Below are 23663 nucleotides of genomic sequence, written 5' to 3' on the forward strand. Positions count from 1 at the left end.
TGATAAACTCTTTAAAATGTCTATTAGCTATTAGTAGTCAGCCTAAATCTTATAATTGTAATTAGAGGTCAATTCTTTCGGCTTTCTATATTAGGCCATTCAATAATTTATATATTTTCATATATTTTATCAGATCAAAATTATTATTACCAAAAAATAATATTATCTTATAGAATATATTTTAAAAAAATTAATCTTTTTTATAATTTTATTTAGATACAATTCTATAATATTTTATTTGTTAGGGATCGTGATTAAAATACTTATAATATATAACTTTATATTATACCTTCTTACATTCCCCTACCATATTGTACTATTTCATTTCGTTAAAAATATTTATCCATTAATATTAATTTAATTTATAAATTTTTCCAGGTCTGATTTTCTAAATTTTCTAAATTATTAAACATTCAATTAAATGTTTATATACTAAGAATATGTAACTTTGGTTGGATTTGTTCTCACAAAAAAATTGATTTGACCATAAATTCATAAATACACCAACCATCAACCCTTTTACCTCATCCACCATCCCATATTTTACCCAGTCCAAGATTTTCAACTTACCATTATCCAAGCTAGATATTTTTTCATTTAACATCAAAAAAACTGGAAGAGAGAGAAGAATAAGTTTAAGATTTTCTTACAAAAACCCAATTTAACCAAATTAAAATAGTCATATTTTTATTTTAAAGGAATTAAAATTTAAATGTTCTTAATACTTTTTTTTAAATTCTCAAATTTTATATTATTTTATCTTTGGCGGCATTATTATAAATGATACATATTAGTAACAAATTATGTACTATATTAACTTTTCTTTATATTATTACTTGTATTTAAAGTATCAATTTATATACTTTTAAATTGTTAATATGAGTTTGCAGCTATGTTTTATAACCGTAATTGATTTACATTTTTATAAAAAAAGTTATATTTTTTATTTACAAAAAGCTCATGAGAAAATTACTTTTCAATAGTAACAGATTTTATTTTTATACTTAATTGAAAAAATAAAGAAATCTTCGCTTGATAAATTAAATCCTAATATTTAAATTGAGCTAAATCCCTATTACTAATACCCATTCTACAAAGTAATTCCTCGCAATACAGACTACCAATATTTTATTATTTTTTAATAAATAAATTTAAAAATTTTAATTTAGTTAACCGTAGGTCCAAAGCTCTTTTTTTCTTTTGCCTTTCATTAGTTCTAAATCTATTTTATGATGAAACTGTCTAATTAACAATAGCCTAATATATTTTTACAATAATATTACATAATTTATAGAAAAAATTAATAGATAAAATAGTGCTTACTTTGTAGAAATAATTTAAAGTGGCGATGAAAATAATAAAGTTAAATATTACTATATGTTTAAAAAAATAAAAATAAAATAATTAAAATAGAATATGGCTGTTATTAGTGATCTGCATCGGGCCTAATTTTTCAAGCCCGGCCCGGCTCGAAATATTTTTTAAAAAGGTTTTGCCAGCTCATTCATTCAAAAAAAGCCAGCAATTAAATAATACATCACAGTAAGGATAAGTTTTGAGTAGTAACAAACCCCGAACCCGAATTTTTTTTAAAAAATTTTGCCGGCCCGGCCCGAATTTATTTAAATATAGAAATTGATTTATATAATTACTCAAAATAAAAGACATATGTTATATATCGTTTAGTTTCAATAAATAAAATCAAATATTTTTATTTTAGATAAAAAATTCAATATAAAATTGATAAATTTAGATATATTTAAAAAAAGTTCCAAGATCCGACCCGAACCGGCCGGAATTTTTTTAAAAATATTAAGCCCGGCCCGAACCCGATTATTTTAAATAAAATTAGACCCGAGTCCGGCCCGAAGCCCGTTCGGACCGGGTCCGACTCGTGCTGGGTACGGGCCGGGCCTAACTTTGCAGATCTCTAGCTGTTATAGGGTACGTTTTTTTGTAAAAATGTATATATATCTACCATTAATATTTTCTTAATACCAAATGGTGTTGGAATATAAGTAAGCCTTAGTTTCAGTCGCAGCGAGTTATTTACAATATTTTTTATTTTGATTAAAATCATATAATCAGCTGTTATATGAACATGTCATTCATTATAATTAAATATATATTTAGTTAATTCTTAAAAGCTTATTTTTCTCAAATCTTTTGATCACAGTTCAGTTTATGGCCATTGCAATGGCTAAAAATCCCAAGAATAAGTTTAATTTAACACTGCCAGCTGTAGAAGCCGATGAAGATAAGGGGTAAATATTGAATCGATTAAAATATCAATAAATTAATGATAGAGCCAAAGAAAAAGATGTTACCAAAAATTATGAGAAGTTACAAAAGCGTTTATCAGAATTGGACTTAGATGATTTTGAAAGAAATAGAATGGAACTCTTTTTTAGACAAAAATCACAAGTTAGCTATATTGATTAAATTTCGTTTAATATCAAGGACAAACTATCATTATAGTTGGGAGAACTAAATGCTGAAGATTTTGAAAATTTAGGGGAGTTAGGAGCAGGCAATGGTGGTGTTGTTACCAAAGCATTACATAAGCCAACTGGCACTTTAATGGCTAGAAAGGTATGATGAAAACATTTATAATTTTTTAGTTTAAGTAAATAAAAGTTTTGAGCTTTAACTAATTAGTTAATTTTATTATAATAGATGATTCATTTAGAAGTTAAACCAGACATTAGGACAAAAATTATTCGGGAATTAAAGGTAGAATTAAAATATATATTAAATTTAATAATGAATTTAATTTGAGCATAATTATGATAATTTTCAAATTAAAAAAAGTTTCAACAAGCCTCAATCAATGCCAATTTGTTGCTTGAGCATTCAACTAATAGTAAATAAATGCTCTAATTAGATTAAGTATATTGGCTCAAACCACAAAGCAATATTCTATCAAAATTTAAAAAAAAACAAAGGTGTACTGATGCTAGCTATATCAGGTAGAGACCTGTTAAATTAATATTTTTGGTCAATCCCTACCTAGAGCCTGGTAGCTATTTTTTAGACCTAGGTCTGGGCAGTTGCTGCTTGAATCTTTAAAGAAGCTTTTAGGCAAAGATAACTAACCCAAAATATTTATTTTATTTACTCTTTAAATGTTATACTTAAATATGAATACTTAACAATAACTGACGATTTAATGATATTTATCTATGTTTGTGGCTTGCAAGACCTTTATATCAGGTCTATACTCATGATTAGTGCTCTAATTGTAGATGGAATATTGCATTTATTTGAAATATTCATAAATACCAATTTGAATAATAATTATTTGTATACAAATGTTATGATTTGTTCATAATTAATTTAAACAAATATTATTTGAATAATTTTAAAAACTTTTAATCACATTTATCATTCCTATTATAAAAAATATTATTGCTATAATGTTATCAATTTACAATTCTGTATAAAAATTTTAATAAAGACATAATTGCACTGAAAACAAAAAGACAAAATGTATAACTTATTTGCACTGAAAAAAATATCACAAAATAATATTTACTTATTATACATAATAAATATAAGAATTAACACAATATATGTCGTAATTGAACTATTCAGGATCATCACAAGGTTTAAAGGGATAACTAAAAGTTAAATGATAATATGGTATTATCACATTTTAACGATGATAAAGAGGAATCTTATTTTAAAAAGCATTTTATGTGTGTTTCATTTTTTAATTTTAATGTTATTAATTAATTTTCAATATTGTTTTTTTGGTCTTATGAAATAAGATATGTCTAATATAGGGTATCAATCGATAGCTAATCAAAAGATCTATTCAATCCCCTTTAATCCAGTTTAGGTCTGGGGGGGGGTCAGGAATATTTTTATCAAAATAAAATATCAATAAGGAAATCAAATAAAAGCTAATTTAAATATCTTTTGCATCTCCATAATAACAGCATCAAGTAGTGCATCTTCTTATGGTAATTGTAAATCAATTTGCAATTGCCAAAAAAGTTGCAACAGTAAGAGATGCCAATGTTTTAAAAACGGTATTAATTGTTCCACAAAATGTCACTTGAATATTATTTGTGTAAATAATAAATAATTATGCAAAATTACATTTTAAATTTCAATTATCAAAATCAAATAAAATATGTGTTGATTATATGGTTTGAAAAAAATATATAATAGGGATGATTTGCTTGTAAAGAAGTGCAATAATTTATAACTACAATAAGAAAAATTTATAATGTCATTTTAAAATTTGTGAATAGATTGTTTAAAATATAGCCTCCAGAAATTTTGATATTTAAAAATATTACATATTAGATTAAGTTACGAGCAAATAGTTTTATCATTGAGTTACAATGAGTTTTTAGAAAGCATTGACTATATATGACCCTTGCTTATAGTGATATTTAATATTGAAGTCTAAATATGTTGTATTTAACTTTTATTTGATACCCATGTTGATGTTTTGTGTTAATAATAATATTCATGACATACACACCCGCTTAGCATGATTTAAGTAATATAATCAAAAGATTATTAATTACTTTTTATTTGATATCCATATCAATATTTATTTTTACACCCCCCCCCCCCCCCACCCCGCCATTCCCAGATCAAGTCCAAACCTTTAAAATAAGAGTAAATATTTTCAGTCAAAAGATATTTAAATTACCGTTTATTTGATTCCTATATCAATATTTTGTGTTTATAAAAATATTCCTGACCACACAACCCGCTTAGTTAGATTAAAATTATTAGAATCAAGAGATATTTTAATTACCTTTTATTTGATGCCTATATCGTTATTTTGTATTTAAAAAATATTCTTGATCCTCCAAGACCTAGACCCACCCACCTAGAGTGATAATTATTATTACAATCAAAAGATATTTTAATTATCTTTTATTTGATACCAATATCATTACCTTTTACTTTTTACCCCACCCCCTTAGACCAAGTCCTACCTATCAAGACCAATAATGAATACTTTCAGTTAAAAGATGTTTAAATTAGCCATTATTTGATACCTATATCTATATTTTGTTTTGATAAAAATATTCCTGACCCCCTAGACTTAGACTCACTCATTAATGGGGAAATGTTGACCTCTAGTTGAACCGATCTTTTGATAAGCTATCAATCGATACCCTATATTCTACATATCTACTTTCATAAGCCCCCCAAAAAACTTAGAAAATAAATAAATAACAATCAAATTTTTTAAAAAATAAAAGAAAACGCTTTTTAAATTAAGATTATTCTTTATCATGGTTCAAACGTGATAATACCATATAAGTTCTTTATATTTTAAAAAATTAAATTCTTAGGGTTAGGGTTAAAGGGATCCCTTAAAAACCCATTATATTTTTCAAAAAAATTGGGCATAATCAATTTTTATCTGATTAACAATAAATTATTTTTAAAAATTGGTCCTTAAAAGGCATGCTAATTCCAACAATAAGCTTCTCAAGACTAAACAAACATACTACAGGTGCACTTGATCTAAGTGAAACATATTTAACATAGCATTTTTATATAGGGAATGATATACTATATTATATATAAATGTTTAACATATTTTGAAAAATAGTTCAAAAAATATAACTAAGATTTACATCTTCCAGAAGAACTAGATAGTTATTATTTGGAAAAATGTTACTAGTTATTTTTAACAACACTAAAAATATAATAATAGACTGCATATTGCTGCTATAATATTTGAGTTAATTCATACAACATTTATTTATACAATTATAACAATATATATATATATCTGGATATCACATTATTAATAGATGATATGGTTGTCAGGTAGTTAACCATCACCCAATATTATATTAATCATAAATATATATATAATTATTATAAAATATATATAACTAATGAATATACTAATTCATGATATATAAATAATATAAAATGATATATTCATACATATATTTCCATATATTGCAAGCTATATTATTTGAGTTAATACAACATTTATTTATACAATTATAACAATATATAGATATATATATATATCCGGATATCACATTATAATAGATGATATGGTTGTCAGGTAGTTAACCATCACCCAATTTATTATAAAATATATATGACTAATGAATATACTAATTCATGATATATAAATAATATAATATGATATATTCATACATATATTTCCACATATTGCAGGCTATAATATTTGAGTTAATTTATACAACATTTATTTATACAATTATAACAATATATATATATATCCGGATATCACATTATAATAGATGATATGGTTGTCAGGTAGTTAACCATCACCCAATATTATATTAATCATAAATATATATATATAATTATTATAAAATATATATAACTAATGAATATACTAATTCATGATATATAAATAATTTTTTTCTCTTTAAGCTTTCACCTTTTCTGATGGTAAGCACCTTCAACATCTCTCTCCACTTTATGTTATTCATACAATCTCTTTTTAACTTTATGGCCCCATTGAAGTTTTGGCCTTCCTCTTTTACATTTGCCCATCACTTCCAAACTCTCAACCTTATTTCTTATGTAGTTCATAGGCCTTCTCATTGTGTGCCCATACTACCTAAGTCTGTTTACCATTAACTTAGTCTTAATGGGCACTACCTTTAAACTACTTAGTATTCTTGTACTGCGCACTTTATTCTTTCTTGTTACCCCAGCAATCATCCTCAGAATTCTCATCTCCATAGTTTGTAGGATTTTTTGGTTGGCCATGTTTCCGTACTTTATAGAATAGTTGGTTGTACTATGGAACTGTAAATTTTTCCCTTTAATTTGTGTGGGATTCTTTTGTCAAATAGCACTCCAGATAAAGATCTCCACTTTAACCACCCTTGATTAATTTTACCCTTTATCTCTTTTTCTATTGTGCCGTTTGTTTGTATAGTGGAGCCCAGATATTTGCAACTTTCAATTGCCGATATCTGCCATTTATTTATATCAATACTTTCTGTTTCATCTCCTCCTATCACCATATAATCCATCTTTTCTCTAATTACTTTTAGTCCGTGCTTTTCTAGGATATTTATCATTTCATTCTTGGATTCGGCAAATATCACAATATCATCTGCAAATATCATATTCCACGGGACTGTTTGAGGTATAGACTGCTAATACATCTATTACTGTAATGTAGAGAAGTGGGCTGAGAGTCGACCCTTGATGAACTCCTTCGGCTATTGTGAAGCCTGCTGAAGTACCTGTTGTGCTACGGACCATTGTTGTATGGATATACATATCCTGTATTATTCTTATATATTTTTCGGGAAACTTTTTGTCGCGTAGCGCCCACCAGATAAGTTGTTGATCTTCCAGGCATAAAGCCAAACTGAGTCTCTCCTATTTCGATTATGTCTCTTAATCTTTTTTCTATTATTTTTTCGTATAGTTTTAGACAAGTGTGACATTAGTTTTATGCCCCTGTAATTTTGACAATTGTGTGGATCCCCTTTATTTTTGAAGATAGGAACTATATAGCTCTGCCTCCATTTTCGGGGAAACTCTTCATTTCCAAGTATTTTATTGTACAGATTTGTGAGGAGATGTATTCCATCCTAGTGCTTTAAGGCTTTCTATTGGAATATCGTCTGGACCCCTAGCTTTGTTGTTTTTCTGTGATTATTTCTTGTTCTGTTATAGGTTGTACAAGGTTTTGACTAGTGTTCGTCTAGATGTAGTATATGGGGATTAAAGTTGAGAAACTCCTGATTTCCTTTATTATCAATTTCCCATTTTTATTCTTGATTACTTTCGGAGCTTCGTTTATATCCCAAGAATTCTTTTCTCGCTGTTTGGTTAATCTGTATATTTTATTTTCGCCTTTGTAGCTAATCTCTTGGATTTTTTGTATCTTTTTGGATTTGTACCATATTTTATAAAGGGCTTTTTTCTCCTGTATAGTGGTTTGTTCCTCTTCATTCCACCACCATAGTTTTTTGTATGATATGTTACCTCCCCTTGTCAAGCCTGGCATTGTCTATTAATCTGGATGAAAGGTCTGTCCACATTTTTTCACTGACTGAGGAATCTATTGTTTCAATGTTTGCATTGATTGCAAAGGCATCTGTCATTGTTTTTAATTTGCCCCATTTGATGCATGGTTCCAGTTTTATCTTGTTTTGAGCGGATTTATTTGAGATGTGTAAATCCATGACTAGTAGCTTGTGTTGAGCGGCTATATCTTCTCCTGGGATTTTACCTTTTAATCTTCTACAAGGGATTAGCATGAAATCTATCTGTGTTTCCTTGTACCACTTTCATGACTGCCTTTTTTCCTATAGTAGGTGTTGGTTAAGGCAAGGTCGAAGGCTGGCGCAAATTTCTGTACATGCTCTTCTTCATTATTTCTTTCTCCATTTCCAAAACCATCATGATGCCTTTTGTAGCTATCTCTTGCTTTCCCCACATTCGCATTTAAGTCACCACCAATTATGACTAGGTCATCCTTAGCGATTTCCATTTCAGCTTCATCGAGGATAGCTCTAAAGTCATCTTTCTCTTCTTCCTTGCAACCCGTTTTAGGAGCATATACTGAAAGGATGTGTAGTATTGATTGACCAATGCAGAGTTTTATCTTCATTAGTCTATCAGAGATCCCGTTGACTTCTACTACTGAGGAGGTTAGATCTTGACTGAGGATGATGCCGACACCGTTCCTATTGCTAACAATTCCATTATAGTACAATTTATACCAATCTCCAATCATCCTTCTTCCTTGCAACCTGTTTGAGGAGCATATACTGAAAGGATGTGTAGTATTGATTGACCAATGCAGAGTTTTATCTTCATTAGTCTATCAGAGATCCTGTTGACTTCTACTACTGAGGAGGTAAGATCTTGACTGAGGATGATGCCGACACACCGTTCCTATTGCTAACAATTCCATTATAGTACAATTTATACCCATTCTGTCCCTTCCATTCGTCTCTTGTATGCACGCTATGTCAAATTTTCTATTGTATTGATGCCAATTCTCTCGTCTTACCTTTAAGCGTCCCAATATTAAAACTTGCTAATCTTGTCTTTTTTGGTTTGACCTTTACTTTTCACAGGATGGAGGTCTACACCCAGCGCATCGCTTGGAGTTAACGCCCTAGCTTTCGTATTCATATTTCCATTTGTTTCCTATATTTTGTTTATTGGACAGGTATCCTTAGCACCCGGCTGTCCAGGCCTGTCGGTGACCTTGGTGTCATCTCTAAGCTCCGAAATTCATCTTACCATATGTCTTTACACATCAGTCATCGAAGAAAAACTTGAAAGTTTTTATGCTCCTTACCAGGATTGAACCTGCGTCCTTCTTCGTCCTCTGTTTCTAAGCATACATCTAACCCATTAGGCCACCCCGGCGATATATAAATAATATAATATGATATATTCTTACATATATTTCCATAATATATAAATAACTATATATGTATATTTTCCACACTACTACATTTCCCCTTCATTAATTAAAAGGAAATATACATCTCCTAGAGGCGTCCACAACTTAAGGTTTCACCTAAAAAATTGTCTTTCGACTCCATTTGCCCTTACCATGTGGTGTTTGTTATCTTTTTTAACACTCACTCTTCTCGCAATTAAAATTTTGATCTCTAAGAGCATCATTATTTGCCTTGGTAAGATTGATCTCTCCTATAGTATCATTGTTTTCCTTGTTGAATGATCTCCCAATGGAGCATCAATATTGATGGAATCCAACCAAAGTATTCTTATCGATTCCATTGTTTATCTCCCACCAGATTGTCATTATTGGGGCCATTGTATGTTTGATCTCCCACAGAGTATCGTTATCGAGTCCATAGTAGATTAGTCGACATTGTGCTTGAATATCCCACAAGGCCACCAGTTATAATCCTTGGATGACCCATGAGATCAAATTTATCCAAGCTGACCAAGAGATCACTATCATCCTTGGATGGCCCATGAAATAATCCATTTCCTTACATTGCACAAGAAGCCATCAGTAGTCCTTTAACCCAAGTATGGCTTCTTCTGACTCATGGAAGCCCCATTAGTTTTGCATAGGTTGCATGATTTGAGAACCCAACGTCCTTATATCTTTATGTATAAATTGTCCAGCCCAATGTCATGTAAATGTCCTAGATCACTAGTATCCATGTTTTCACAATATTATTTCCCATAATGTTCCATTTTTACTGGGTCATAAATTTCCCAAAGTTAATTTCATATCATTACAAATATTCATAACATGGAATTATTCCTTAAATTTAAATATGCTATTATATTCTTTCTTTTGTAAATTCATTCATCAAAAATTTTCTTTGTTAGCAATTATAATAATTCATTCAATATCCGAACCATCAATATATTTTCCAAATCAAATTTATTATTAACCATAATTTTATAATATTTTGCAAATTCTTTATAATTTATTCCATTGACTTAATTCTGATTCACAATTTTATCTTTATCCATTTTAATTTCATGAAATATCCTATACATTCATATTGCTCAAACAAATATCATATTACAAAACAGTTTACTTGCCATGACATTTTCCAATTATTCCCCATAATTTATTTCATAAAACATCCAATTGATTCATATTACGAGTTCTTTGTTTTGTCATAGCCAATTTAATAAATTAGATTAAATTCATACTTATCCATGACTGAGCCAATATAATATTTGGAATAATTCATACAACATTCATTTATACAACCATAACAATATATATGGGTGCGGATATCACATTATAATAGATGCTATGGGTGTTAGGTAGTTAACCGTTACCCAATATTATTAATCAAAATATATATAATCATTATAAAATATATCTAATTAAAGAATATACTAATTCATAATTTACAAATAATATAATATGATATATTCATACATATATTTCCATTATCAATAATAGCTTTATATGTATACTTTCCACATTATTACACAGGCCATCACAAAAATTAGTATATAAAATTTACTCTTTTGCATGTAATCGGTGTGAGAAAATAGACCATACTAAACTTAAAGCACATCAGTTCTTTGTCTATATTTAAGAAATCCTAAATCTTTTAAACCAGTGTATATATTTTTTAGTATCCTATATATATCAACACTTGTATATAGCACAACCATGAAATAAAGTATAATGAAGCGTTGCAATTTAGATAATTTAGCTATTCTGTCATTTTATAAAAAAAATTAAAAGTGGGACAATTTGTAAATAAGTTGATAATTTTCACAAAATAGTGGAAATTTTAAAAATTAAATAGCTTAAAAATAGAATAGAAACTAAGATTATTTAGGAAAATTATTTGAATATTAATAATTTATATTTGAATATCAAATGGATACTCAATGTATTATTTTTTTATAATATTTATTTTATTTGAAACCTCTCATATTGAGCATCTTTCTCGCTCGTTGCTCGATTTTTCTGACATACATATTCATCATTCCTTCGCTATTTTGCTCATCAATCAACAGACCTCTCACAGGCGCTTTTGCTTTATTATTGGCTGCATTTTTTTTTATACCTATGGCCATCCCCCATGAACGCAAAATCTGCCCATCCTGCCTGAAACCAATACATTTAACAAATGATGGAGAATTTTTTGTTCATGGACCAATCTCTAACAGGTGTCCGCATTCAAAACACACGCCTCTTTCTCAGATCACTTACTCGCTTCCCCTCCCTCTCATAGATCCCCCCCCTAAACCAAGAAATTGGTGCCTCATTCTCAGATATTTTTCTTAACTCCACAAAACCAAGTATCATAACGAGAATACCCAAAGGAGCGAGAATACAAGTAGCTAAATCTCTCAGCAACTTCATATCTTCTCTTTTGCAAAATTTTAACAAAGAAGAAGAATGGTTAAAATTTCTAAACTTCGGGTACAATACTTTCAAAATACCTGACATATCACTCCAAAAATCCTTAACTCAACAAATAAAAGATGCCTGTTTAAACATCAACACTCATCTTCATGAGTCCCAAATCTCCAGACATCCCAAAAACAAAAAAAAAATAACCCCACTTCAACAGAAAGCCTCATTGATTTCGAATAAAATTGACAGTCTTAATATCAAAGGGGCCCTCAAACTCATTTCAACCAATGACACTCTGGCGGAATCCAATTTAGATACCTTAATTAAGCTTCGATCAAAGCATCCCACAACAACATTTATGCCAATATTGCCCCAACCCTACTCCCATTGTGCAGCAGACTTCACACAGGAAGAAGTAAGGAAAGCAATCCTATCTTTTCATCGGGATTCGGCTCATGGTCTAGATGGGATTAGACCAATTTTTTTACAGGACATTACCTCTCCTGTGATCTGTACACAGGTTTCAATTCTCACTAAAATCACAAACTTAGTCAACAAAATCCTAAATGGAGACGTACCCAGCTTTATTACCCCCTTACTCTTCGGTGCCAGACTCATCGCACTCCAAAAACCAAACAAGGACATTCGGCCCATCACCATTGGTTCAACATACCGTAGATTGGTCGCTAAATTAATCGCATCTAGAATCAAACACGATGCCGCACACCTTCTAACCCCCTACCAACTTGGTGTAGGGATACCTGGTGGGTGTGAAGCTGCTGTGCACTTAACAAGAATTCACCTTGAAAATAACCCAAAAAACGAATCCCTAGTAAAAATTGACTACTCTAACGCCTACAACACTCTTTCGCGCAACACGTTCCTACATTCAACTTGCTTCCATTTCCCCGCTTACACCAAATTTCTTTTCTCTTGCTACCAATCACCAACAATCTTACAATTCAACAAAGAAAAGATACTTTCTGTCGAGGGTATCCAACAGGGTGACCCTCTCGGATCCCTTCTCTTTAGTCTTGGAATCAATGACATGATAAAATCAATAAACTCTTCATGTACTCTATCGCTCCACGCTTGGTATATTGATGATGGAATCTTGAGTGGTCCCTGTAGTGAAATTACCAAAGCAGTCAACATAATTATAGAAATGGGCACAGCCATTGGACTTTCGCTTAACCAGAGCAAATCTGAATTCTCAATGCTCTTAACACTCACGATTTCAAATTCACATCAAGCGTTGAATTAACACATCTAGGATCGCCTGTAGGAGGACACGAGGCAATAAGCACCTTTCTTCATTCCACACTTGACATACTCCTTAAACTGGAGGACATCTTTACACTTCTTCCATCACACAAGTCCTTTTTTTGCTAAAAAATTTCTTTTTTATACCAAGGATTCTTTACGCACTTCGGTCAATACCAATTTTTAAATATCCTATTCCTCTCCAAACTTACGAAAAAGGAATAAAGGACTTAATCGAAAAAATAGTAAATATCAGATTCAACGAAACCGCTTGGGCCCAAGCAACTCTTCCAACCAAATTTGTTGGTCTCGGCATCAGATCTCCACATGACTTAGCAATAACTACTTTCATATCGAGTAGTCTCTTAACAAAGCCAATAACCACCGCCTATAATTCTAAAGAAGACCTTTCCTTAATCGTGGCTATGGATATTTGGAAAACAAAGATCAATGCTGATTCTCATCCCCCCACAACCAATAGACAGAGACTGGGATGCACCAGCGGTTGCTCGCTGCGTTGAAACTCTCTTATCTAGCATGCAATCTACCGACCGCACCCTATTCTCTTCCCTGCTCAATGGTACGGGACATGAGTTTCTTGGGGCCATCCCATCTACCAATCTTCAGCTTCAACTATCCAACAATGAATTTACCCACGCCATCGGCATTCGTCTAAATTGTTCCATCACTCACCCTCACATCTGCTCAGGGTGCAACTCGCCAGTTGACTCGAAGGGTAGACATAGTTTACATTGTCGCTCCTGCAATGGACGATTCATCAGACACAAGCAATGTAATACAATCATCCAACATGCTCTGAAATCCGCCCAAATTCTTTCCATTCTAGAACCACAGGGTCTTTTTAGATCTGACGGTAAACGTCCTGACGGGATCTCTCAAATCCCATGGAGGAGAGGCCAACTTTTGGTATGGGACTATTCCTGTATTGACCCCATCCAACCACGCCATCAACATCCTTGACCAGAAGGAACAACTTAAAACTTCTAAATACACAGAAATAATGAACGATCATTGCTTCATCTCAATCATATCAACCACTCTTGGCACCTTCGGCAAACTCGCCTTAGCATTTTTCAAAAACTTAGGATCACAAATCAGCAAACTCTCAGAAGAACCTCGAGAGGGTTTTTTTCTTCGTCAACGACTATCCATAGCGATTCTCAAAGCTAATTATATCAGTTTCAATGGTAGTCTTCTAGCCAAAGAGCTATCCTAAACAACACTTACGTCCCTTTTTCATTTTTGTTTCCTTGCGCCACACCATCTCCGTTCTTTTTTTTATAGTATTATTATATATTATAATAATATATTTTTGTTTTATAAAAAATTGATTTCTTTGTTTGTTTTGGATGATGAAAAATAAAGGTTATTTCTTAAAAAAAAATAATAAAAAAATATTAAAAAACAAATTATTTTTTATAAAAAATAATAAATATAAGATCGTTTGGATATTTTTTTGGTGTAATTTTACAATAAAAGCGGAGTATATTTAAAAATTAAAAAAAAAGGAGTGTATTTAAAAATTTTGACAAACGGAATATATTTAAGAATCTAAAAAAACGGAGTATTTTATTTGTGAAAATTTTCATAATTCTTACAATTTACTATTAAATCAAATACTAGATAATAAATCAATTTATTTGAATAAACATAATATATATACAATGATAATATAGATATATATTATATTTTTAAGGAAAAACAAAAATAGTTTTATATAAACTTATTTCATTCAAAAATTTAAATAATTTATTTATATAAGACAAATTTTTAATATTACGAAAATAGGAATATTCATTACATATATATAAATGTGAGGAAGATTTTCTTCCATTTCCGGGGATGCTTGCTTAAGATCCCTCCATAAACGCCCAATACGTTGAGTGTGGGTTGATATATCATTAGGGTCTATAAAGTTTTAGCTATGATTGACAGAGTAATGATCATATCCATTTTCATTCAGATTGTTATAACTTGGAAAAATATTTTTAAGATTTATCAATATTTAATTTACCCCTTCCATTAAAAAATTTCTACCAAAATCCAGACGATCTTATATTTATTATTTTTTTATAAAAAAAAATTTTTTTTCCAGTGATTCAGTGAGTTACCCAAATATTCATTAGGACCATTGTGGTATTTACCCATACTCATAATTTTTTGTTTTTGGTCGATATCATGGTCTGATATAAAATATTAAACCCTTTTAAAAGTCAATTTAATATATTTTTTGATTTAATTTTGCACTAAAAAAATAATATTTTTTTATAAAACATAAAGGCCGCTTCCCACGGCGTAAAAACATAAATAATTTGATCGCAAGAGCTCTTAAAGAGGCCAAATATCCCAAATACCTTAGAGCTCTCATTTATGCTCAAACGACAACAGAAGACTCGTTGGTATTACCCTAATACCTTGGTCTTCCGGTTTCTTGTGATTGCACATGCATCGATTTTTTGGCACGATCCAACAGAAATATCTCAGCTATTAATTTGGCAGAATTCTTGAAAATAAACAAATATTCAGACATCACTAACCTGATTTTTATCCCACTTGTCACCAAAACTCTTGGTGTTTTTGGTGAAGAATTCCTTTTATCTCATTATTAGGGGAAAATTAAGCCAAATAAGTGGTGATCTTAATTAATCATTCTTTTTCAAACAAGCCATTACGATGGCTGTTCATCAAAGTAATTGCTGATAATCATGGTTCCAAAAGCAATGTAAATAAACCGATCTCTTAATTATTTTTTTTATTTAATTTTTATTCAGTTGTTTGTTTTAAATTTATATATATGCCTTATATTTTTATAATCGTTAATTGTTTTTTATATGACCTTTGTTTTAAATTGGTTTTAATAAACTCTTTTTAATAAAAAAGATTATAAATTGGAAAAATTTATCATTAAATTACACTGTATGACAAATTTCGACTTGATTTTTTGTGAGAAAATAAAATAAACATGTTTTAAGACAGTTTTTTATGCATATTCTAAATCCGCTGTCAGTTTTTTTCTAGCACGTTAGGTTTTTTATTTATTTTAGGTTAAAGTGGCCAAAAAGGTCATTTTTAGCACTTTTTGAAGGTTTTTAACTTCGGTTCTAATGATCCCTACAACTAAAAAAATATCTTAATTTTTGCAGCAAACCTTCCTTTTATTATACATTTTTTTTTATAAAATCCTTACTCAATTTTTAAACAACCTATATTTTTTAAATTTTACCTTTATTTATAAAATCTTTTTTAATATAGCTTACTTACATTTAATATATTTATTTATTGTGGCTTTGGTTCTCTTCGCTACACTGCACACGGTACGATTCCCAAACAATTTATTTTAAATGAAATAGTTATATTTCTCATATTTAAATAAATATATTATGCTAAGCTAACCTATCTCATATTTTACTTTTAATAAACCTTTTATCGGTCCGTTGTCCCACCCCCTCCTTCATTATTATATAGGATTTAACTTGTAATATACAATAAATTTATTGAATTTAAAACAAATTAAACAATAACATAAAATTTATCGAATTTAAAAATATTTAATGGTAAATCTAAATATATTTCCGCGAATATGAAGTTGATGATTTTTCTTCAAAAAAGATACTCCAGCAGTAGTCCGCCAACATATTTATACAATTCTTGCCGTGATAAAACTTTTCGAGATTTTCTATCTGTTGATGGAACCGCTCCCCCATTTCTTTTTCAGGAAAAAAATCTTTATGGGAATGAAGAAAATGGATTTTGAGGGACATTCGGCATCCCATTTCCTTATAATTTGTTAATAGGTCATCAATTTTCTCACCATAGTCAGCTGATTTATGATTGCCAAGGAACGATTTGCATATCCATTTAAAAAATTCCCATGCTTTTAATTCAATGAGTAACAATTCATCTTCAAAAAAACTGTCCTTCATGAATTTTCTTATAGGGCCCACTAAAATCCCCTCTTTTATTTTTGCTTGGGAAAGCTTGGGGGAAAAATTTCTAAGGTATATCGTGGGGCCTTCGGACAATTTTTTTATAAAATTTTTGATTAGTCCTAATTTTATGTGCAACAGAGGTAACAAAATCTTATTTTTAGAAACAAGCGGGATATTTACGCGATTTTTTTCAAGAACGTTGGGACGATCCTCCCATTCAGATACTGTATAATGTTTTAGAGTTTCTCTGGAATTCCAGAGACAAAGAAAACACAAATGCTCGGTGTTGCCTAACTGAAGGCCCGTCAGGATTGCGATCATTTTGAGATCGCAGCATATCTTAAATTCGTAAATGGAATAATTTATTTTTGACAATAAATATTTCATATGATTCATTTAACTGGTTGGAATAGGCGATGGGAATTGTAGGCTTAGAATTTCCGTTATGAAGCAAAACTGCTTTCAAGCTGTTTTTGCTTGAATCGATGAACAAGCACCATTCATCGGGCACCAATTCAATATTAAGTTGTAAAAAAAGTTGACCTAGATTGTTGGAATAGTATAAAAATATTTTGTAAGAGAATCAATTTTTAAACGATGCTCCACGGAATCGGTTTGAAGTCGAACTCCATTTTTTTAAATTTTAAAATCATTAAGCCTTGAGGCTATTTGGACTTTCTTTTTGAAAGTTGTAAATTTCTGGTTATGTCATTTAGTTGCTCTTGTGATATAAATGGTCAATCCTCTTCGGGATGATACTCAAGATCAATATTGTCATTGACCTGGCAACGTAATTTTTCCAGCTGCGAACTATTAAAAAAAGGAACTGTTGTATGCATATTATATTTTACCGGATAAACAACCGACGAAATTTCAGGATAACGAATTTTCTTCTTATTTTTTTTGTTAAACTCAAATGTTCTAATCGAGCAAAAATAACAATCCCACGAATGATTTCTAGCTACGTGCCAAAATGCAGGTTTCGAATAAGGAAAATATGACCGTTTTCCGTTTACCCATGAATTAAAAGAATTATAACATGTTTTACATATGTAATTAGGGGCAAATGGTTTATCTAAATCGCAGAGTGGAATATTGTAATAAATTTCATAAATCCTTTGAATGATTGGAGAAATTGGACATTTTTGTGCGGACAATATATAGCCCGCACAGATGTAACAAAATTTAGAGACACACTTTAAACAAGGGGACCTCGACATTAATTTTTTGTAGAATATTATATAAGGAGGGAATTTGAATAATATTTAAAATCCAATTTTAAAAAAAAATTAATGAAAGAAATTAAATGTTTATGAAAAATTAAGAGCGAAAAAAAATAATTCTTCTCTTCTTCCTACTCGTTATTTGGCATTATTATTTATTGCCCATACTACGGGTTCAGTTCAAGGTACTCCATTGGAAAATCATATATTTTGATATAATTTGATTAAAAGAACAAATATTTTTAAATACATCTAAAAAAGATAAATATTAATAAAAAATATGAAAAAATTACCAATTATTGCATTTTAAATCAATTTTGCTTCAAAAATGCTCAATTCAAAAAGAGTACAAATTAAAAAAGTGGGTACAGATATCTGATTTTGGTATAAATTGATCATAAATGCATAAAATATTACTAAATACAACTAAAAAAGATATATATTACCTTAATTTTGCTTTAAAAATGCTTTATGCAGAGAAAATTCAATAAAATTTTTATTTGGGCTGCTTTTTTTCGCTATAACAACATTCAAAGATAGTATTAAATAAAATTTAAAATTTTTACCCAGCTAAAAACATTGCTTAGATATTTGGTATTCCCATATTATACTTTGCGCCAATAAAAATTATTTGGGGCATTGGGGGGGGGGGTGTTAAATTGTTAATTAGTTAGTAACATAGAGCACTGATCTATGATATTAGCCTGATATCTGTCAGTGTTGGCAAAAAAAGTAGTTCTGGTTAATTAAATTTCTTATCACTATAAAACAAACATTTTATAAACAGGTTGACCTTTTATTTTAAAACATTTATTTATTCAAAGGTACTACACGATTGCAATTCACCTCAAATAGTTGGCTTTTACGGTGCTTTTTACAATGATAGAGAAATTAGCATTTGCATGGAATATATGGTTTATCATATTTCTAAAAACTAATAAATAATATATAATATATCATAATTAAGTTATGATGTACAAATATAGTAATTGTCAGTGACCCTTAGTTTTAAATAATTTTTGTAATCTCGTCCAAATATTCTAATGGGAAATATTAGATAATATTAAAATTTGTAGGATATTAAATTTTAAAATCAAGCTGGGAGGAGACTGAATTAAAGTAGTTAAGTTTAATAACCTTCCTTATAAATTTATTTGATTGATAATGTTTAGAACCCCTTTACGAATGATAAGAAACCGCATTCTCATTTCATAATATTTATAAATCCTTAATTTTTCTTATTCTTTTATGGTGTATATATAGGACGGGGGCTCATTGGACCTAGTGCAACGAAAGCTAGGCCGGATTCCCGAAAATATTTTGGCGAAAATCACTATAGCAGTTATAATTATTTATTATTATACTATTTCATTTGAAATATAGGATTAAATTATAATGTTACATTTTTTATTATTGGGCTCTATCTGTATATTAAGCTTTTTTAGTCACCTGATCCCTTTTTCAAACAATCGTGTCTCTTTTTTATACTAATTAGAGGACGAGTAGGCACTCACTCTTTGAAAAAGAACCTTAACTTTCTTTCTAAGCATTAGAGATCTGTAAAAAGTGCTCCCACCCCCCTTTTTTAAAATCTTTTTAGGTCTGTTCTGGCTTGCTTTGTTAGTTATTAAAAAACCCTGATTATACGCATTTTCCTTTTATATTGGGACCATCTCTTTCACTCCTTGGAAGAGTGGTTCAAATTTCTTTGCACAATATTACAAAATAAAATTCACTTAATCGTACCAAACTAGCCAAGAAGAATATACTGCCCAATATACAATACCTTCCCCAAATATTATTTTTTCCTAAAAATTATTAAATCAAGGTATTGAAAGGTCTCATTTACCTGCGCGAAAAACATCAAATTATGCATCGAGGTATATAATACTTATTAGTTTCGATTTATTTTACATAAACGGGGTGGGAATTTTCCTTAGAAAAAATTGCCAATTTTCCTTAGAAAAAATTGCCAATTTTACCTGGAAAATAGGGCAAATTCACTGCTTTTCTATGAACATAGCTTTATTTAAACTTTATATTTTTTTTGAAGCAGGGTGTGGAATTAAAAATCAAATTGAATGGGCTTATTACTAACTTAGGATGTTTAAGTCTTAAAAATTTAGTCTAATACTTGATTAATTGGAATTGAAATAATGATTTTATTATTGGATGGAGAGTTAAGTTGGGCTAAAATTTTAATGAATACCTAAATTATTGGGGCTGTTGGCTTAGCCTGCTGACAGGAAGAACCTAATCGCTTAAGGGGGTATGAAGGATTTGCTTTAAATGGTTCTTAGGACGTGTTTAATTAAGTTAGAATCGTTTAATTTACATTATCCATATTGATTAAAAATGATATTAAAATTTATAGGGATATCTGCAATCTCTTAAACCGAAATTCGGGATTCTTCTCAAAATAAGTGAACATATATAATCCAAATTAATTATTATTCCCCTATTTTTATATACAGACGTTAAGCCTTCAAACATTTTGGTCAATTCGCGAGGGGAAATCAAAATATGCGATTTCGGTGTGAGCGGTCAGTTGATAGACTCTATGGCGAATACCTTCGTGGGAACCAGATCTTATATGGCAGTTAGTTTCAACACATTTTCATTTTTTTTTAAACTAAGATTCAATTAAAAGGGAATATGAATTTAAAAATTATCATGAATAGAATGCATTCTAATAGTGGCTACAAAATTTTCCATGTTTTCATATAACTTTTTAGAATATGAAAATTTTAAAAAGAACAAGAACAAGTATCAAGTAGGCAATCAATCATCTTGAAATTTTAAAAGTGCCTAAAAGGAGGAAAAGTTGCACATGTCTTGACTCCCTTTTTCTTTAAGCATAATATAAGCGAGTATTTTTATGAAGTCAAGGGCTCTAGGTTATTTATACAAAGAAGCTAATGAGCTTAAGACGCTATATACTTATTTGGTTTAGGTGCTTTTGTAAATAACCATTTCACCTAATAAAAACGAATTTCACCTAAAAGAGTGCCAAAATATAATATTTTTTACAATATAAATTTTCTCATTTATTATATAATTATTGGCTATTAAATTTTGTCCCTTGGAACTTTTAGGTGAAATGGCATTTTGCTATGCTACTATTTTTGCTCATTTTATAATTTGCTATTAATTTGTATTAAATTTTGTCCTTTGGCACATTTAGGCAAAACGCGTGAAACATTCTTAAAAATACTTTTCACGCTATTTTGTTAATTTGCTAGTATTTTGCTCGTCTACAATTAAATTCTTCTAATTTACTATTACATTTTTTTAATTTGAGTATTCAACTTAGTCCTTTGGCAATGTTAGGCGAAACGGCATGTTGCTAGTTATTTTTCTCATAAAATTTATAATTTACTATTACATTTGCTCATTATATAATTTGAATATTTGATCCTTTGGCACCTTTATGCTAAATGGCTATGTGCGAAGCACCATTGCACCACTTTTTAATCTCCCTCTTTTAAAAAAAGCCAGAAAGATTGCAAGGCAATCAGTACACGGTCCAATCGGACATTTGGAGTTTGGGCCTCTCATTGGTGGAAATGGCTCTTGGACGTTATCCTATTCCACCAATTCCGGAATCCCCCGAAAGTTTATCTTGATTTTATAATATTCACAGATATCCTATAAAAATGCCTAGTCCTGAAGGATTTCCTTCCTCATTCGTTATAAAAATCTATCGAATACATATGGGTTTCCATTTTAATTTCTTATATTCAAACCCCCCAAAACCCCCCTCAAGCCAATAACACTGAAACTACCCTGATGACAATATAATTAGATTCAATTATAAAAGGGATACCGCATATATATGTTAATTTTAAAGTGCCCCCCCCCCCCACAATTTGAATTTCGATTGTATTAGAGTGCTCTGCTTTTTATCCTCGAAATTCTATAAAATATTATTGATTATTTCAGTTGAGTTTTATAAAAAAAAATCTCTAAAAAATGGGGAAGATATTCTAAATATTCCATTATTGTAATATAGGTTATTTTCAGGATATATAAAATACTAGAGCCCCGGGCTGGCGATGTCAATAAAATATACCTGTCCATGTTCCAAAAAATCCCTATTTATTCTTCCTTTTAAAAGTATATTGCTGAATATTTATATATAGTGTATAACATTAAAATAGAGGAAAAAAAATATTTTCAGTTTAAGCTTTCCCTATAAGCTTTTTAAAGATTTAGCCCACCACAAAACGAGCCTAGATCTCAAATAAATATTGTTAAAGGCCGCATAAAAAATATATTTCCCTACCTATGTTTTGGTGGAACGATGCCCGATTTAGAAAAATTTTATTATTTAAGAAAATAATAAAAAAGTATTAGGGAAAAAAATTAATTAAAATTCTATGCTAGTTGAGTAATCGGCTTAGCCTATTATACCGATTTTTTTGGCAAAGCTTAAGCCGATTTTGATTGGCTAAGGTTGCCTTAAACTGATTTTGATAGGCTAACCTCTGTTTTATTGTAAATTTAATAATCATTTAATTTAGAAAGGTGACGATTGTCATATTATCATTTTAAAACTTTTACAATGTTATTAATAAAATTAGGTAAAAATGAATATTTTAAATCTGTTTTAGTGTAAATTCAATACAATTTTCATATTTGTCATTATAAAACGTGTCCAGTGTTTTTTAAAGAAAATAAAATAGGTAATAAAGAATATTTTAGATCTCTTTTAGTGGAAATTCAATAACAATATAATTCAGATGGTGACAATTGTCATATTCGTCATTTTAAAAACTTTCAATCTTTTTTTAAGAATATTTGTAATAAAATTTAATAATATTATATTTCATAAGGGTCACAATTGTCATCTTAATCATTTTAAAACTTTTTCAATGTTTTTTAATGAAAGTTTTTCAAGATAGGTGCTACAATTAACAATTATGGGAGAACCTCGTATTAATTATTAAATAAGAGTGTTTTCCCACTAAACCTAACATAAATAAATATTCTTAAATTAATTTTTCAATTATTATCGCATAACCTCTTTTTATATTATAATAATACCAGTCAATCAACCAGTGATACAGAAAATGTCGATATTCGAATTGCTAGATTACATTGTTAATGAGGTTGCCTTTTTTTTAAAAAATTGCGCTAGGAAATTTTATTTGTATTATTTGATTCGGGTTTACCTTCAAAATTAATTTTTTTTATAATGACATGACAGATTTAAATGAAATTTTTTTATTTAAGAATTAAATACTATGTTTAACAAAAGATTTTAATCTTAAAACTCAAAAAGTTAATACTAGAATCACGATTTATATATTTAAAAAAAATTGATTTATATAATAAAAATCAACTTTTTTGCCAATCCTATTTTTTCTTAACAAATTTCCTTTCCAGATACAAATATATATTTTT

At 29.6% G+C, this 23663-nt stretch overlaps 1 protein-coding gene across 3 annotated transcripts in view; it reads left to right on the plus strand.

The window, feature by feature from the left end:
- Window positions 1–2122: 2122 nt before the first annotated feature.
- LOC135922492 (dual specificity mitogen-activated protein kinase kinase 1-like) overlaps window positions 2123–23663 on the plus strand; it is a 39933-nt gene continuing 18392 nt past the window's right edge. For 2 of the 3 annotated variants that reach the window (XM_065456854.1, XM_065456856.1), the window contains exons 1-10: window positions 2123–2264; window positions 2307–2424; window positions 2479–2592; window positions 2677–2733; window positions 19082–19171; window positions 19521–19598; window positions 20086–20137; window positions 20732–20856; window positions 21752–21872; window positions 23307–23368. In XM_065456854.1, coding sequence (XP_065312926.1) covers window positions 2185–2264; window positions 2307–2424; window positions 2479–2592; window positions 2677–2733; window positions 19082–19171; window positions 19521–19598; window positions 20086–20137; window positions 20732–20856; window positions 21752–21872; window positions 23307–23368 — 897 coding nt within the window. In that variant the 5' untranslated portion in view covers window positions 2123–2184. The remainder of the gene's footprint in view (window positions 2265–2306; window positions 2425–2478; window positions 2593–2676; window positions 2734–19081; window positions 19172–19520; window positions 19599–20085; window positions 20138–20731; window positions 20857–21751; window positions 21873–23306; window positions 23369–23663) is intronic. The other variant, XM_065456855.1, reaches the window with a different exon arrangement.

Source organism: Gordionus sp. m RMFG-2023, chromosome 1, assembly GCF_954871325.1.
Source record: "Gordionus sp. m RMFG-2023 chromosome 1, tfGorSpeb1-WG-v2, whole genome shotgun sequence".
NCBI classification, from domain to species: Eukaryota; Metazoa; Nematomorpha; class Gordioida; order Chordodea; family Parachordodidae; genus Gordionus; species Gordionus sp. m RMFG-2023.